The sequence below is a fragment of the Fusarium mangiferae genome (assembly GCF_900044065.1).
Source record: "Fusarium mangiferae strain MRC7560 genome assembly, contig: FMAN_scaffold006, whole genome shotgun sequence".
NCBI classification, from domain to species: Eukaryota; Fungi; Ascomycota; class Sordariomycetes; order Hypocreales; family Nectriaceae; genus Fusarium; species Fusarium mangiferae.
Window position 1 is genome coordinate 1,591,113 of NW_024573926.1, and position 17,220 is coordinate 1,608,332.

General features: G+C 48.2%; 6 protein-coding genes across 6 annotated transcripts; 5 read left to right on the forward strand and 1 right to left on the reverse strand.

Annotated features, from left to right (window-relative positions):
• Positions 1-1,388: 1,388 nt before the first annotated feature.
• FMAN_03245 (uncharacterized protein) lies at positions 1,389-2,688 on the forward strand (the record flags this gene model as incomplete). The annotated part of the gene is made up of 2 exons (XM_041832037.1): positions 1,389-1,455; positions 1,508-2,688. 2 exons carry the CDS (start codon positions 1,389-1,391, stop codon positions 2,686-2,688), a joined length of 1,248 nt encoding a protein of 415 aa, XP_041682541.1.
• A 3,518-nt stretch (positions 2,689-6,206) lies between these two features.
• On the forward strand, positions 6,207-7,398 carry FMAN_03246 (uncharacterized protein; the record flags this gene model as incomplete). The annotated part of the gene is made up of 3 exons (XM_041832038.1): positions 6,207-6,837; positions 6,888-7,213; positions 7,264-7,398. 3 exons carry the CDS (start codon positions 6,207-6,209, stop codon positions 7,396-7,398), a joined length of 1,092 nt encoding a protein of 363 aa, XP_041682542.1.
• Positions 7,399-8,818: 1,420 nt separating this feature from the next.
• FMAN_03247 (putative pectate lyase 1) lies at positions 8,819-9,805 on the forward strand (the record flags this gene model as incomplete). Its single annotated transcript, XM_041832039.1, has 1 exon — positions 8,819-9,805. One exon carries the CDS (start codon positions 8,819-8,821, stop codon positions 9,803-9,805), a length of 987 nt encoding a protein of 328 aa, XP_041682543.1.
• Positions 9,806-10,468: 663 nt separating this feature from the next.
• Positions 10,469-11,899, reverse strand: FMAN_03248 (uncharacterized protein; the record flags this gene model as incomplete). Its single annotated transcript, XM_041832040.1, has 1 exon — positions 10,469-11,899. The coding sequence occupies one exon, from the start codon at positions 11,897-11,899 to the stop codon at positions 10,469-10,471; it is 1,431 nt and encodes a 476-aa protein (XP_041682544.1).
• Positions 11,900-12,808: 909 nt separating this feature from the next.
• FMAN_03249 (uncharacterized protein) lies at positions 12,809-13,879 on the forward strand (the record flags this gene model as incomplete). The annotated part of the gene is made up of 1 exon (XM_041832042.1): positions 12,809-13,879. The coding sequence occupies one exon, from the start codon at positions 12,809-12,811 to the stop codon at positions 13,877-13,879; it is 1,071 nt and encodes a 356-aa protein (XP_041682545.1).
• Positions 13,880-15,599: 1,720 nt separating this feature from the next.
• Positions 15,600-16,658, forward strand: FMAN_03250 (uncharacterized protein; the record flags this gene model as incomplete). Its single annotated transcript, XM_041832043.1, has 1 exon — positions 15,600-16,658. The coding sequence occupies one exon, from the start codon at positions 15,600-15,602 to the stop codon at positions 16,656-16,658; it is 1,059 nt and encodes a 352-aa protein (XP_041682546.1).
• Positions 16,659-17,220: the final 562 nt, after the last annotated feature.

The following is a 17,220-nucleotide window of genomic DNA, read 5'->3' on the forward strand; positions in this document are numbered from 1 at the left end:
TCCGAAACCAGACACTGAGTTTAGGGAGGTTTGACTTACGAATCTCTAGACGGTGCGTGTCAGAACAGGGTGATCGCCAGGAACTGCGTGCCTCTGACTGGCTGACGTGTGAACGAGCTCTGCTTCAGGAAAAGACTTGTCTAGAGCGCTTCGTCATCACAACATTCACACTCAAACTCGAATAAACAATTTTTCACAAAGAATGATCTGAGGATTATACGAAAACCACAAACGTCATAGTTCATTGATCTCCAGCGTCTCTCCACCCACTGCCACAGTCACAGCAGATCTCAACGGGTTGATGTTCGAGTCCGTACCGTATAGTAAAGTACCTTTAGTGTCTGATTGACATGGTGATCGCCTGTACCAAGAAGCTAAGAGTCATCGGTACGGGATATTGGCCATGTGAGAATTCGTATTGTGTCCAAGTGTGGATGCGAGTTAGCTCAGGCGACCAAAAGCCAAGATTCAGTTTGCCGCAGTGATTCATCTCGCCAGTTTAGGTGATGCTATCTAAGGATATTGTCACTCGGATACACTGAACGGTAGATCGGCATCTCATAGTGGGCTTCTGAGCGAGTCGAGTGCTTTGTGTTGTGTTGATGCTGTGTTACCCTAGCCACAAAGAAAGTGTCTTACATCAACCAACTGTCAGCTTTTTTCCTTCCTTCCAGAAGGCCTTCCCTCACCGTAATAATTTCTCATCATCAACTAAGCACCTAAACTCACTGGTTCACAGTAGAAACCGCCGGTTCTGGATCGTGGCGGTTTCTTGTCTCAGCCGCCAACTGCCTAACGCCCAGAAATGTCTTGTTCTTGGGTGAATCATGTCTCGCTCGAAACCGGAATCTCAGTGGGAAAGCCCATGTTCTGTGGCATGACAGGGGCACATGGATCAAGAACGAGCCCCTAGTTGCCCCTAGGACGAACTTGGCAAGCTCCAGAGCTCGGCTTCCCTTGGCTGCCAGGATCAGGGTCAGGGGTTGAGGCTCCTCCAGATCCACCCAGACCCGAGGCGCCTCTAGTCTAGAGACGTCTCTAGTCGTCTACAGGCGCCGAGACAGAGGGAGGGCGCTGCCATTAAAACACCAACGCCTCCATTCACTGACATGAACCTCTTCCTCTCTCAGTTTCACTATCTTCATACCTTTTAATACCTCTTCACCTCCGTTTACTGTCTTTTGCTTACTCTTATATACACTCTCGCTCAGGTATATACCTTGACCTATTACACATACAACTTACAAGTGGTCGTCACTCCATCGCTCAAGACACCTCTTGATAACAACTCAACACCTTGAGATTAAAATTCACAACAAGCTTCCCACAGCAATCACACATCACAAATACACGATACAATGTTCTCAAAAGCTTTCACTACTGCCGCCATGGCTCTTGCCTGTGCTGGTATGGTTTCTGCTCAGACCTTCACTGACTGCAACCCATTGAAAAAGAGTGAGTAGATATTTGCTACAGACATTATGCACAGACACTGACATTATCACAGCATGCCCCGCTGATCCCGCTTTTGGCGATAACGAGGTTGACTGCGACTTGGCCAAGGGTGCATGTGATGCCTTCCACGGCATGATTGGAACCGAACTCAAGTACAGCGACCGCGGTGCTCTATTCCGCATCAACAAGGAGTCCGATGCTCCTACAATTCGATCCGACAACTACCTCTTCTTTGGTCGTGTCGATGTTGTCGTCCAGGCTGCCAAGGGCCAGGGCATTGTTACCTCCGCCGTTCTTCAGTCTGACGACCTCGACGAGGTAGACTGGGAGTGGGTTGGCGGCGATGATGCTCAGGTCCAGTCCAATTACTTCAGCAAGGGCGATACCTCTACATATGACCGTGCTCAGTACCACGCCGTTGCTGCTCCTCTTACCACTACTCACAAGTACTCCATCGAGTGGACTTCCACCAAGATTGACTGGCTCATTGACGATGCTGTTGTCCGAACTCTGAACGCTGCCGATGCCCAGGGTGCCAATGGTTTCCCTCAGACTCCTATGCAGGTCAAGCTTGGTACTTGGGTTGCTGGTGGAAAGAACAGCAACGAGGGTACCCGAGAGTGGGCTGGTGGCTACACTGACTTCGACGATGCTCCCTTTGATGCCTACTACCGCAGCGTGACCATCATTGACTACGCTGGAAAGGACGCTCCTGGCCAGAACAAGGGTGCCAAGCAGTACGTCTACACTGACAAGACCGGTGACTGGACCAGCATCAAGGTTGAGAAGACTTCTTCCGACAACGACGATGACAAGACCAGCACCAGCACCACCGTCTCTAAGGTTTCCAAGACCACTAAGACTGCCGAGCCTACCAAGACCAAGACTGCCGAGGCCACCACCTCCGCAGTTGAGACCACCAGCGCTCACGAGTCTAAGACCAAGTCCGCTGAGAAGGAGTCCAAGACTGAGTCTGCCAAGGAGACCAAGACCTCCGATGTCGCTACCACTTTTGCCACAGCCACCAGCACCAAGGCCGAGGCTACTGCCACAGCCACCGAGGGTTCTGGATCTGAGACTGACGCTGGTGCCGGAGCTGCCACAGCCACTGGCTCTGGTGCTTCTCCCTCCGAGCCCGCCACCACTCCCGTTCCTGTCAACTCTGGCTCTCGCATGGCCGGTAGCGTTGTTGCCGCCTTCGCCGGCCTCATGGTTGCCCAGATCCTCATCTAGATCTTCACTTCTGCTTCTACAATTACTTCTTTCGGGGGTCACTGTAAGCATGTAGAGTTTCACAACCTACATCCGGAAAGCAGACCATTCTAATTACCTTACTTCGAGTCGATCCTTACATGCTTGCCAAGGCAACCCAACCTTTTCATCACTCGGAAGTATTTTTTGGAACGAGGGCGACTTCATGACAAAGAAAGAGACGGGCAAAGGAAAAAAAAGCGCTAGAAAAACAATAACACAAACAACACACATGGGAAAAGGGCTCTTGGCAAGCAAACATCACGTTTTTGAACAACAAAACCTAGCGATTTTTAATGAGGACCTGCTCTCTTGAGCCCGCCGAGACGGACCAAAACTTGGCTTCAAGCCAAGCGTCTTGGCCCAATTTCCCTTTGGGGGGATATGCACAGGGCATATGATGGACGAGCTTGTGATTTTTTGTACGAAAGCTTCAACTAGAGATGGACTATGACACATTGACAGCGGAAGAAAGACATGGCTTGGATGAATTACTACTTTGGATTGGATTGGATGACGCATTGCATATTATTAGATGCCACTTTTTACGCACGATACCTTTTGCAGATAGAATCTGTTTTTCGAATGGAATAGAAGCAGCACATTTTGCTGAAACCATCCTTTGGCTTGTTTACTTTTGGTGATGTACTTTGACGCACACGAGATTGAGTGAGTCTGGGCTGCATTCAGCCAAAGGCTGTGCGGCTTTCATTGGAGGGTTGTACGTGCATATGCAGAGTAAAGGGTGATATGCAAGGGCCGTGTAACAAAGAGGAGGTTTCAATCAAGGGACTAAGGGAGTATCAACACCCAAGATATTGCCAGTGGCCAAAGAGAAGACGCCAAGACTATCGATCTGCTGAGTTGAGGAGTTGGCGGACGCGTAATCTTGAGCTTATCTGTGATCGTCAACTTGAGGGAAATTAGAGTGCTTGGCTGAGAAAATAGCATTGTTTGGGCTGTGAGGGTGTGCTCAGAAATGCGGCTGGCTGAAGGGAGTGAGACACGGCTGTTGTTGTCTCTGGTTGAGCCGCATATTTTGGCGGAAGTGCTTCCAATTGGGTCTCCTTTATTTGCGTCTTTGCTTCTTGCATCACGATTTCCCAGGTGTGAAAGTGAATAAATGTTAGCTGACAACTGCACTGATTGTGCATCCATGATTTCAAGGTTTATCACAAAAGGGATAAGCGCAAGGATTCCCCGTGTGTGGGTGGAGCGGCTATGCAGGTACCCCAAAGGTTATCGCCATTCAGTATAAAAACTCCCCCTTATCCCTGCAACCTACCCCGAAACTTCTATGTAGCTAGCAACACCAGACTTTCTCTTTCAAAGTGGCATAGAGATCAAGAGCCGGACCCCTTATAAGGTGTAATTATCTAGAATCCTTTCGAGACAGGATCCTAGAGATGAATTGATCTGTGGTGGTCGGACGGTTAACAGCTGAACCCACTGACCACCAAGAAAGATTCATCTCACTGTTTTTGCTGTGAAGCTTATGTGTTCGAATTGTGCCGATTTTGCTTTTTTATCTTAGCTGTGTTATGTATTCACTTGCTTTCCCTTTGGTTTGTTGACTTGACACTTTTCTGCAAGTTCTATAGTGTCCGAGATCCTTGATATCTTAGTTTCAAAGAGACTACATATTATACACGTGCAAGATGACCATGGCTTTATTGAACTCGTTGCCATTTCGACTCCATACTGTTTACATAGCGTAGAAACACCGATAATTGTAAGCGGCATTGCCACTTTATCAAGGTTTTGCAGAAATGGTTCCAAGTTATGTAGTTATCATTCCCGACGAAGAGATAATGCAACTAGCTAGCTCTTAAAGAACCAACGGTGCATATAACTCCAGGTGATAGTAGTTAATGCTGTCTTACATTTACCGACACTGGAGTTCAGTGCAGGAGATTGATCACTTGGTTACCAGAGAAAGGATGACATCAAGGAAATGGACCGATGCCTACAGAGTTCGATACCTATCTCTGTATATCTCCAGAACGCCTTTTTCCAGCAGAGAGCATTATCAACCACCTTAAGAGTAATGCTTATTTAACACCTAGTGTTGTGTACATACTTCGACTGATCGAATATAATACTCACTTGCATGGAATATGGACAAAAAGCTTCCCAAAGCTCCTGAACAAGCGTCTCTCCAGCCTCGACCACTTGTAACATCAAAACCACTGTATAGAAAGTTAAATCAGAGGAGGAAATAATCCAAGTTCGGGCACATAGAGTTGGTAGAAAGTGAGCTGAGTATGCCTACAGCGACAGTGGTCTAGCCTCAACTGAACCCTTCACTTTGCATACCTTACACAACAGCGAAACTGATGCACCTGGTATGGACCTCGAAGTGCGTATCGAAGTGCATTCCTGTTGATTTTGACTCATTTAACTTCTATTTGCTTCCATATCTCTCTCCCTCTCCCTCTCTCAAGCCCACCAGCATTCATGATACCTGTTATATAATTCACACTCCGTTGGCTTCAGAGAAGCGACGTGATTGACTTTGTAGATAATTTTTTGCTCAAAAGAAGAATTAATGACTGTATGACTACATAAAAAGTAATGGAGATCTAGTGTATTAATTATGTTTCACTGGTAACTTTACCTTGAGCACCTACTATTCTGTATATTCATTGTATGGCTCTGTATCACTGCTTTATAATGCAAGTCGCATTATCTGATGATGAATCGACCCTGATAATCCGGGGCAGGGATTACCCCCGAGCCTTCCTTAAAGATCTCTTCAATATAATGGTTGTTATGCTGCTGTTGGCAGTGATAGTGGCATCAAGCTTGCATAGCATGGGAAGTGTGTACAGCACCAGTGCGTTTATCAGCGTAACATACGTACCTTACCTAAGGTAGTAGCCAAAGCGTCAAGGGGAAATATGACGGAAAGAACTGGAGAGTTAGGTCAGTACCTACCAACTAATATCACGGTCAGGTATTGTTCTCATCTCGCTCCTGTCGTGAATACAACGCCTCCGTGTCCCAGAAGCTGCATCGTTTGAACTTGCTATCCTGAGTCATGAAAGGATTCAGGCAAGTCTACCTGAGATAAGTCAGTAGGTCTTTACCTACATGGAGCAAGAAAATATCAGGCCTTGATACAACGTATTAAAATAAATTCTGCAAAAGGTATCCTAAATTTATACTGAGTTACTCAAGTCCTGTCTTTTTATCCTAAACTTATCCTAAATTACTTGAGTCTTTTTATCTCTTAGGATCGCGGTACTAAGCTTTATTTCCTCCCAGAGGAAGTCTCGAGGATCTTTCTCACTGAGGCATGCCTTCCTGATTGATATTACCTACTAAGGGAGGGAAGCCACATCCTCGATCTCTACAGGTACCTTAACTACCTAGGTAAGTAGGTATATTGGGTCTCCCCATCTTCTCTCTCTTCTCCCTCTTTCACTCTCCCATCCTTACGTTCGGGACAAGTATTATCACAGCATATTCATATTCAATATCTACCTACGTTTTTCATCATGGTTGCTGTTCCTCCTCACATCCTGCGAGCTATCTCGAAGAGTAAAGCGGCAACCCCTGAGCACCGAGAGATAGCACGATCATCTCTTGCACACACAGAAAAATTCTTGAAAGACTGCCAGAAGCGTCGGGAGCAGTTTTTGAAAATGTACAACCAAGTTCAGCGGCAGATGATTGTTCCTCCTGAACTCTTTCGAAATGTCATCGCTTCAGATCAAGCCGACAGTGCCCAGCGTATAAGGGCCAAACAAGGTCTTGACCATCTTGAAACCATTGTCGGAAAAGTCAGAGGGGCACAGCAGGCGCTGGGCTCTTCGCAGTCCACAGAACCCGGCACCTCATATGCTGTCTCATCGCTAACTGCTACGAACGACCCTCCTTACCGTGCTGTATACGACATACACGAAAGTTCAAACGAGGGTAAACTCCCTGGCGACCTCATTCGTGACAACGGGAAGAAGGAATCCGAATCAACCAAGCCATCTTCTGATAAGGCTGTCAACGAGGCTTTCGACAACGTCGGACTTGTCTTGGGTTTCTACAAAAAGTTCTTCCAATGGCTGTCAATCGACAACAAGGATATGGACGTCATCAGTACTGTTCACTTTGGTAAACAATACGAAAATGCCTGTGAGTAGCAATCGCAGAGGTCTTGACTTCTACTAACAATATTTATCTAGTCTGGGACCCAGAAAAGCTTCAGATGGTCTTCGGCGACGGCGGCGAGTTTCTCAACAACTTTACCGGATGCATCGATGTCATCGGCCATGAGCTCACACACGCAGTTACAGAGCACACAAGTCCTCTTGACTACTATGGTCAGGCCGGTGCTCTGAACGAGCATGTCTCGGATGTGTTTGGCATCATGGTCAAACAAAGAGTTCAGGACGAGAAATCGGATGTTGCAGACTGGCTAATTGGTGAAGACTGCATTCTTCCTGGAGTCAAGGGCACTGCTCTGCGAAGCATGAAGGAGCCTGGAACTGCCTACGATGATCCTGTTTTTGTAGGTGCAAGCTCCTTCCACCCATCCACCGGCTAATGTATGTCTCCCAGGGCAAAGATCCGCAGGTTGGGCACATGAAGCAATTCAGGACAACATATGAGGATAACGGCGGGGTCCATATATATTCCGGGATCCCCAACAAAGCGTTCTATCTGGTTTCTGTGTCGTTCGGAGGATACTCTTAGGAAAAGGCTGGCAAGATCTGGTGGGCAGCTTTGAGGTCAGGCAAAATCCCTCCCAAGTCTACGTTCAAGCAATTTGCAACTGCCACAGTTGACTGTGCGAAAGAGCTTTTCGGGTCGGCTGATGCGGAAAAAGTCAAGAAGGCTTGGCTAGATGTCGGTGTTGACAGTGGCGTCAGTACTGATTCAAGTGGAGGTTGGTGCAGTATCCTTTGACGAGATCAGGTAAACCTAGAAGATATCCTACAACATTACCTAGTATGAACAGAACCTAAATTATACTAAAATTCCCTGAGCCTTATTAGAGTTATCTTGGTCTTTTCGTCCTGTGTTTTCTTTCCTCCCTACAGCGCCTAGGGAGCGCTTTACCGTTATCCTTCCATGACAGCTCCACTCACCCCCAAGTCGACAGGGTCGCAATTATTGGTGGGAGAATGGTAATGCGTAGTCCGAGATTGATGAGATGAAAGGCTGAATAATTGGGCTGTTTCGAATTGTTTCAATCATACGGATACATACGCGCTCTCATGACTGTCACCCACTTGACGGTACAAACAAAAATGATGTTGGCGAAGCTTTGTTGAATATGCAAGTATAGATAAGTCAATTATCCTTTCATTAGATAGCCTTCATGGCATATACTTGATGAAGCATGTCACTCGTCATTCGTCATATGTAGACACTTCTTTAAGCTTATTCCAATGATGCTTAAGTTAGAGCCAAGGCCAGTTAAGATTAATTCAAGCTTCAGTGTACCTTGGCTGCCAAGAAGAACGAGGCCGCGTTTCCGTAGTGGGCGAATTAAAGGATACATGTTGCATCGTCTCCTCTGATGAGACACTGTCATATTGGGCTCGGCGTATTACTGACCGAATACTCGAGATGCTCAGGCAGTCGATCCGGAGATGCAGTATCCGAGTTCTGTATGTGGTGACTTCTCTCTTTGTTCTGTCAACCTCCCAAAAGGCCAGACCTGAAACTGTTTAACTGGGAGCTAGTAATGAAAACGACCAGCGTTACCGATACCGGCCGAGCGCCGATGGCATGGTCCGGCATTGAGGATCCACTTCTGCTCCGGATTGTTGGCCCACCTCCCGTTTCAACACCGGAGAATTATCCTATTCGTGTAAAGATGTTTCAGGCCCTTGGAACCACCATCTTGTTCAATGTTGTCGACGGTAATTGACCATCACCGCATCAGGGGTACAGTGTTCGATAATCAGGATGACTGAGCACGACATCTCGCGATGGCTTCATATATAAGAACCTCGCCGTGACCACCAACTCTCCTCTTCTGTCCTTCATCCTTCATCCTTCATTCCTCTTTTCCAACTCTTTTTCAATCGTTACTGTCTGGACTGGTTCCGACTTCCACTCTTTCTTTTTACACAATTTCTCGATATATACACTTAAAATCGTCAACATGAAGTTCCTCGGTCTTCTCAACCTCGCTGCTCTGGTCAGCGCCGTCCCTACTCCTACCTTCCAGGAGGCCGGAAAGACTCTCGGCAAGCGAGCTGCCATCACCGATGCTGCCAACATTGGTTACGCTACGCAGAACGGCGGTACTACCGGTGGTGCTGGTGGTGCTACCGTGACTGTCTCTTCCCTCGCCGAGTTCAGCAAGGCTGCTGAGTCGGAGGGTAAGCAGGTCATCTACGTCAAGGGCCAGATCTCCGGCAACAACAAGATCCGCGTCAAGTCTAATAAGACTATCGTCGGTGCCGCTGGTGCTTCTCTTGACAACATTGGTCTCTACATCAACAAGCAGAAGAACGTCATCGTTCGCAACCTCAAGATCAAGAACGTTGTTGCTGCCAACGGTGATGCTATCGGTATCCAGAAGTCCACCAACGTCTGGGTCGACCACTGTGAGCTGTCCTCCGACCTGTCCAAGGACAAGGACTTCTACGATGGTCTCCTCGATGTCACTCACGCCTCTGACTTCGTCACCGTCTCCAACACCCACCTCCACGACCACCACAAGGCCTCTCTCGTCGGCCACTCCGACAGCAACGGTTCCGAGGACAAGGGCACTCTCCACGTCACATATGCCAACAACCACTGGTCCAGCATTGGATCTCGCGCCCCCTCTGTCCGCTTCGGTTTCGTCCACGTCTTCAACAACTACTACGAGGATATCAGCGTGACCGGTGTCAACTCCCGCATGGGCGCCCAGGTTCTTGTTGAGTCTACTACTTTCTCCAGCGCTAAGAAGGCTCTCACCTCCAAGGACTCCAAGGAGACTGGTTCCATCTCTGTCAACGATGTCAACCTGGGCGGTTCCACCAACGATGCTCCCAAGGGCTCCATCTCCAAGTCCAACATCCCCTACCAGTACTCTCTTGTCGGCTCCTCCAAGGTCAAGTCGGCTGTTGTTGGTGTTGCTGGTGCCACTCTTAAGCTGTAAGCGGTGATGCTCATTGTCTGGGCTTCTTCGCCAGCGCCATCGTTGGTGAAATGAAGAACTTCGTTTACGATGTATATAATTTTTGAAGGAACATAAATAATCACTAGATTACTTATCACATCTTGCCGTCTAAATTCAGTGTGTGTATTGTCTCTCAAGCCGTAGTCCGAGCGATCATTCTACGTAGAAGGCCATAAGAAATAGAGACTGAACGAGAATACAAATATTGAACTCACTGAAGAGGTTTACTCATACACGTGCCCGAAGCTGTTCTCATATTCAATGTAGAAAAGATTGATCTGTTGTGCATGGTGCACATCTCAAGGCCACATTCAGGCTCATCCCATGGTTCTCTTGATACACGGCCTTTCCCCTGATGAAAACCAGTCGCATACCTATGTTTCTTTCGTTGGCCTCAATAACATACGATTATAGCAACACGAGTTTCCGTAAAAGCCAAGAATACTTCGGGAATCTCCCAAAACCCGATATACTCGGGATCTGTACAGCAACTGGGATTATACGCGGGTTCAAGGTCCACTTACTCCTCAAGTGCGTCAGGTAATAGTCCACCAAGGGGCTCAGCCCGGTCCTGAATGTCAGATTTCTAATGAGCTTATTCTTTCTAAGCCTTGGCTGGCAAGATCATGATTCTCCTGATCGTCAACATGTGTCATGCTGAGCCCCTGAAGCCTCGTTCGCGACCCATCTCAAAATTCCTTCACCCCTCAAGTCTCGGGGAACTCTTGATAGCAACTCGCGCACGTTGGTTGCGGTCAAATCTTGGCAAGCCCTGACTACATCTTCCAGTTTCCTTCCGAGATCATGTTCTCCAGGTCCAAACATTAGATTCAGCTCAACATCGGCCCCCCCCGCTGCGAGCCATAGTATCAGGAGCTTCACCCCTGGGTCACCTCCGAAGGCGCCACAGCCCCAGAGCCCAGTGAAGACGGAATTTCCTTTGTAGGATGAAAATCCATTTGCTGCTTTGTTGATTTCGCGATCAATGTTTCCATGAGATAAGTCGGGTAACCCATCGTTCTCCAAATGGTTGAGCATGTCCATCTCCAAAGCATCCATGAAGACAAGACGTCCTCCCCTCCATGATTTCTTCCAACCTGCGAAGTCTTCTGAGGGCGGCGTGGGACGTATCGTCCATTCAATATTACGCCTTTGACCTCTCATGTCAACCATCGCTCTCGCTCCAGAAACAGCGATGACAGTGTCGTCTGCGAGATGAGGCGCAACCAAGACCACGGGATAAGCTTCAGGAGCAACCCCGACAAAGATTTCTTCTTGTGTGGCGGATTGACCAAACCCGGTGACTTTGTTGGATGATACGACAGCTCCTCCTCCTTCGCCTTGAACTTCTGGATTGTGTGTATTTGATGTGTGAGCGTCCAATAAGTTCACTTGTAGCTTTGCTAACTTGGCAGCTTCTAGTGAGGCTGGTTTTCCTAGATGAACTTCGTATGAGACAGAACCGTGAGCCCTTTTGGGTGCAACTTGATGGTCTTCCAAAAGAGCGCTGGCTTCAGGTGTACTCTCAAAGTATGTAAACAAAGCTTCCAAGTACATCTGTACTGCGGTAGGGTGCCGTTGCTCGGATGAGAACCATATGCCTAGATCTTGATATCCGTCGTCATTCCTTTGAGGTGAGAATGAGCAGAGGAATTGATGTACCACAAGACAAGCAACTTGCCCACGACTTAGATGAAGTGGATGTCCCGGCTGAAGCAGCTCAAGCTTTCCATCAGGAAAGTAGGCCGGCAACGCGAGCGCAATATCGCGGATCTTTGGCCATATCGTATCAAGTATATCAGCTTCGCCTCGCTGTTCAAGAAATCTTTTCAGAAAGCCATAGTCACTATCATGACAAGTCTCTGCGTTGGCGGCGATTGTTTGTAACCGATCAACCAGCTGCGCGATGCTCGACACAGGCGTACAGAGAAGGTGTTTCAACAGCGGCCAAGATGGTATTTTGCCATTCTCATCTTCTTCGACTTCCGCATCGTCGGGAAGGTCACTGAAGCGGTCGAGTATACGACAGGATGCAGAGTTGGGAAGATGAAAGAACTGCGGGCGAGATGACATTATGATGGTTTACAGGGAAGTTAGAGCTTGCAAGATAACATTATTGCTTTGTTCTCTATTTTCGATGGAAGATTTGAAGCAAAACGGAGTGGAATGCGTCGTATTATAACTAATATATTTGTAGAGCTACTTGTAATGAAGATGAGTCTTCGCCGACAAATGACCCCTCATCAACTTTCAGCTGAGTTGAGGTCTCCACTGAGACAGAATTCGGTCACCAGCAAAAGGCATTTCCAGAGCATTAAGTCATGTTCATTGACGAGAACTCTTTTTTAACTCGATGATATTATCTTGACCTCAGTACTACGGAGAACTTGTCGACTCTCTTGGTATAAATATAAATATGCGGCCAGAAAGAACGTCGTGGCTCAGGCATATTGAATGACTACCTAGACAACATGATCAAAGTCCTGTCATTTCTGATCATAATTTACTTGAGAACAGCCTGTCTTGATAGAAGATAAATTCTAGCAAGTGTCCTCTCTTCCATATTCCCTCATTTCACTATTGACCACTTTGTTTGCGGTTCATTCTGGCTAAAATAGCATCGATAGATGCATCGACACTCAAGAGCCAATGTTCTTCTTACCAAGCCGTGACCATCTTGCTTTCTCAGTTACGGCTTCCGCACTTCCGAAAATCATTCCATGTGGTAAGTAATACCTTACCTAGTAGATGAGCGTGCCAAGCACCTACCTTACTTGTCGTTTTTGACTGACCATTGATCTTAGGAGAGGAAGGTGCAGTTTCCACACTCTTCAGCGATGGATGCCCCAAAGCAAGCAGGAGGTATTCTCGAATGGCAAGATGGAAAGTCCCCTCTCTTTCAGGACCCTTGATTTATTTCAGCCGTTTCATTTGAAAGAACGGAAAACCTCAAGAAACAAATCAACTTGAGTTCTGTCTATCATGGCAGAAACACAACAGGCGGCCTCGAGCCCGCAAACTCTGGCTTCAGAAACTTCACATGAAATCCAACTGCGTTACGAAATTTCCGCCTCGACCTTTAAGATCCTTCGCCAGATCAAAAGCAAGCCAGATGCTCGTGACATCTTGAGGAATGCATGCTCTGCCACCGAGTTCAAGTCGTTCCCAATGAAAAAGGAGGAGACAGCCTTCTTCAGAGCAATCAACGACAACACCGGCATCCCCTATCAAGTCAAGGAATTCATCTCCCAACCGTGGCACAAAGTATACCTCTTGGTTCAGATTGATCTGCTCAAGACTGGTTGGCCCAACAAACTATCGGGGTCTTCGCGAAAAGAGCTCTCAAAAGAACTCGCCCGCATGTACAAACTCCTCGACCATGTACTGAGGTGCCTCGTCGACATCCTTGGGGAACGAGGCGATGGAAAGGGAGTCTACGTTGCTCTTGAAGTGCTGAGGTGTGTCAAAGCTGGAGTTTGGGAGGGAAGCGACAGTCAACTCCTCCAAATCGAGGGCATCGGCCAAGCGAAAAAGGCCAAGCTCGTCAAGGCCAACATCAAAAACATAAAGCAGTTGTCTACGGTTGAATTCTACAACATTGAACGCATTCTTAGTCGAAACCCTCCTTTCGGTCAGACTATTCTTCATAAAGTTGCCGGATTTCCTCGTCTCACACTCGACTTTGAGATGATCGGTCCTTACATTCCCGACGCGAATGCCAACTCGAAGCAAACTGCTCCGCACGAAGACAACCGGTCTGCAACAGACACGACAAAACCCAGTCAACCTCTTTGGATTGCTCGAGCTGTTCTCGGATTCGACAATGAGAAGTTACCTCACTGGAGGGGCCGCACACCCTGGCTCACATTACTTGTCCAAGGTGATGACGGACGACTTGTTTGGTTCTGGCGAGGAAGTGCTAAAAAGCTGGTTGACAAGAAAGAGATCATTATCGGTTTGGGCGCCAAGCGTGACGAAAAACTGCAGGTTTCCTTTGCATGCGAAGAGATTGTTGGTACTTTGGTCAAAAAAGATATTCGAGTGTCAGTGTGAGGGATCTGCTGTAGGGAGGGTTATGTTCGTCACATGTGCAAGATGCGAGAAAGGTTGTTGCTAAAGATAGCATATTCACAGCTCCCTCTGACATTTCCGATTGATATTTATCAATACTCATTGTTCTCTAAAGCCATGCTTCTTATGACACCCTCTCGTCAGGTCAACTTCTCCATCATCACAAGGTTATCGAATCACTACTCCTTTGGCAGCATTAGCGTGACGAGGCATAATCCTTATTGATAATGCAAGGATACGAAATTCGAGGATCATCAACACCACTTCCCAAAGTGAAACTGTTCAATGAGAGGAGCCGTGAATTGGCTAGCATGTTCTCGGTGCCACCAGCGCCACCTCCACCGCTCAATGCTCAAAACATTTGGGCCCTGTGGAACATTTTAGCTGCAGGATTAAAGACCCTGTATCCTGGAACAAGCCCCAAGTTTTGCGGCAATTTTCGCATAAGTCACCTGTCACTTATTGAGGCCTTCACCAGGCCGAGTGATATCCAACAGAGTGGGTGATGGATCAATCAGCCCTGCACGTTGAGCTTCAATCCCTTTCTGACTAGGGTGAACTTTGTCGGTGATCTAAATTCGGGACAGCAGAAGAGTCGATGAATGTCACTTGTGACATAGGATGGGACGGGACATTAATTGCTCTAGTGGAAGCGGCCGACACGAGATGAGTCTCATAGGGCAGAGCATTAGTGTGCCAACGGCTCAACATCGTTGGACGGTAAATTTGGAACCCCCGGCCTTGCAGGGCAAACAAGAGAGAAGGCTAATCTTAACTTTGTTCAGCGGCTGTTTCACCCCTCAGCCTTTTTCCATCTGTTTGGTCGACTCAACCTACAACTCATCCACTGCATGCAACCAGCCTTGCAGTAACAGCGTTACACTGCAGCCCAACTATGCAAGTTGTGTAATGGGCCAAATGCGAGGTACGAGACTAGACCTGGGTTCATGGCCTTGTGACCGATCTTTGTGAAAAAGATCATCTTCCGACTTCCCTCCTCGTCTGCTCATCTCTTAGACCAGGGCAGGCTATCTAGGATCGATGCAGGGATCCCAAAGCTGAACCCCAGTCCCCACCAACTTATAGAGAGCAACACTGCTAAATTCTTTGGTTCATGGACGGTGCATGATGATCGGGCAGAATTTGAGTATAGTCTTATTCGGAATGTGGTTGGGCCGGTCTGACACTCGCACTCATGCCCTATTTTGGTATCTCACGTTGACTGAATATGGGAACTCGTCTCGACGTAGATCTCCAACTCGAGGACAGAGACTAGAAGCTTGGTATTAGTCACGGACGGTAGACACATCACAGAGAAGTCACAGCTGCCTATAGTTCGGCGAGGTATGGTGGCGACCTGCTGCAATTTGTATTGGTGGATGGTCGTGCCTCCAGCACAGACGGATATGGTACCCGCACGAAGCCATCGTCGAGATGGAGCTTCCACCTTTGACCCTGGAGACATTTGGTGGCGTACATTTGATGCATTAGCATATTAACATACCCAGCTAGTTGATTCTAACTGGCCTGTGACTCGACGGCTGGCTTTCAGCCGTTCCCGTAGGTAGCAGCCTGTTAATACCACTACTCTTATAAGAAGAGAAATTCTCCTGTTCAGTTTGACCAGTCTGCTTCGCCCGCCAGAATTCTCTCAACCCAATCGTTTTAGGTGGATAAAACCCTCTTATACAGTCTTTCAGATATGCTGCGATCAACTCTTATCCTCGCCCTCGCGGGCTTGACCTTAGCGGCTGATAGCGTTCACTTCAGCAACTCCAAAGCAGCACAGCCAAAGGGTCTTCCCCTTCTCTCTGGCTTCACTCCTCGCCCTCAGACCCTCAGCATGGCTGGTTCTTGCCCCGCTGGCAAGACATCATGCGATAGCGGCTGCATGGATGCAGGCGCTCAGTGCTGTAACAAGGGAACAGGAGCCTATTGTGACGATGGCTATCATTGTCAAGCTGAAGGCTGCTGTGAGGATGGCAAGCTATGCTCTGGCCCTCCCACTGGCTGCACACCAGGCAAGGAGCTCTGCGGCGCGTATTGCGTTACTAAGGGCGAGTGTGTCAGCGGCGGAAGTGGTGGCTCTTCTGGTGGCTCCTCCGGTGGTTCTTCAGGGGGCTCATGCCTAAGCTTCCAGGAGACCTGTGGTGACGGTTGCATGCCCAAGGGCATGGTTTGCTGCGATACTGGCTACTGTCTCCGTGGCCAGACCTGCGGCTCCGGTGGAACTTGCAACTATGGCTCCGGCTCCGGTGGCAGTTCAGGAGGTTCGTCTGGCGGCTCATCAGGCGGCTCGTCTGGTGGTAGCTGCGCCACTTACCAAGAGAAGTGTGGCGATGGCTGCATGCCCAAGGGAATGGTCTGCTGTGATACAGGATATTGTCTGTCTGGGCAAATCTGTAGAAGTGACGGTACTTGCGGCTATCGCTCAAGCGGAGGTAGCAGTGGTGGTGGCTCAAGTGGCGGCTCCGACGACGACGATGACAAGTCCAGCTTCACTCGAGAGTCCGCGACACTTACCTTCGACTCTCCCTCATTCACGGCCCCTTCGATCGAGCCTGTCCCCACGATAGACGACAACAAGTTCTCTACATTCTCTTCGTCTGCTGAACCTACCGGTCTCAGATCTGGTGGCGACGATGATGGAGACAGCGGCAGCAGTAGCAGCAGCAGCGACAATGGAGGAAGCAATAGTGGCTCTATCTTGGTGCCTAGCTTCTTCATGGGCCTCGTTGCCATGGTTCCTCTTTTCCTTTGAGCCGTGACTTGAGCAGCTCGAGACGGTCGTCAAGATTGTACGGTTACCTTAGCGACACAGACAAGCTGAGCAGGCATTATGGCCTGGAGTCTTTGGAGCAATGCAGGAGCTGGAATAATGAATGATGTTGGCTTGGGCTTGGAAATATTCTTGGTACATACCTTAGTTTCGACTCAATATACCCCCTGAATCAATCAAAGAGCCGTGCTTCGTCCTTGTAATGCCCGCCTTAATTACTTCACTACTCCTCAAACAACAGACGCAACCCGGAACTCTCAGAATGCCAGTTCACCGGGAGGGCATACATAGTAAAAGTCAAAATAGTTCGATTCTGTGTCCCCCTACTTCGACAGTAGGCTATTTATATGCTTGAAGAAGTGGGTAGACTGGTGAGCCGTGATTTTCCCTCCTTTTGCCATGCGCTTAAATTGTGAATAAAGAAAATTTGATGTTACATGATGACGTTTCTCTCCGTTATCCCCCAGCTCTGTGAGCAAGGCCGTCTCGGATCCTCCTGAGATCCCTATAATACATCCGCTGAACGCCGATAATCATGGTAGTG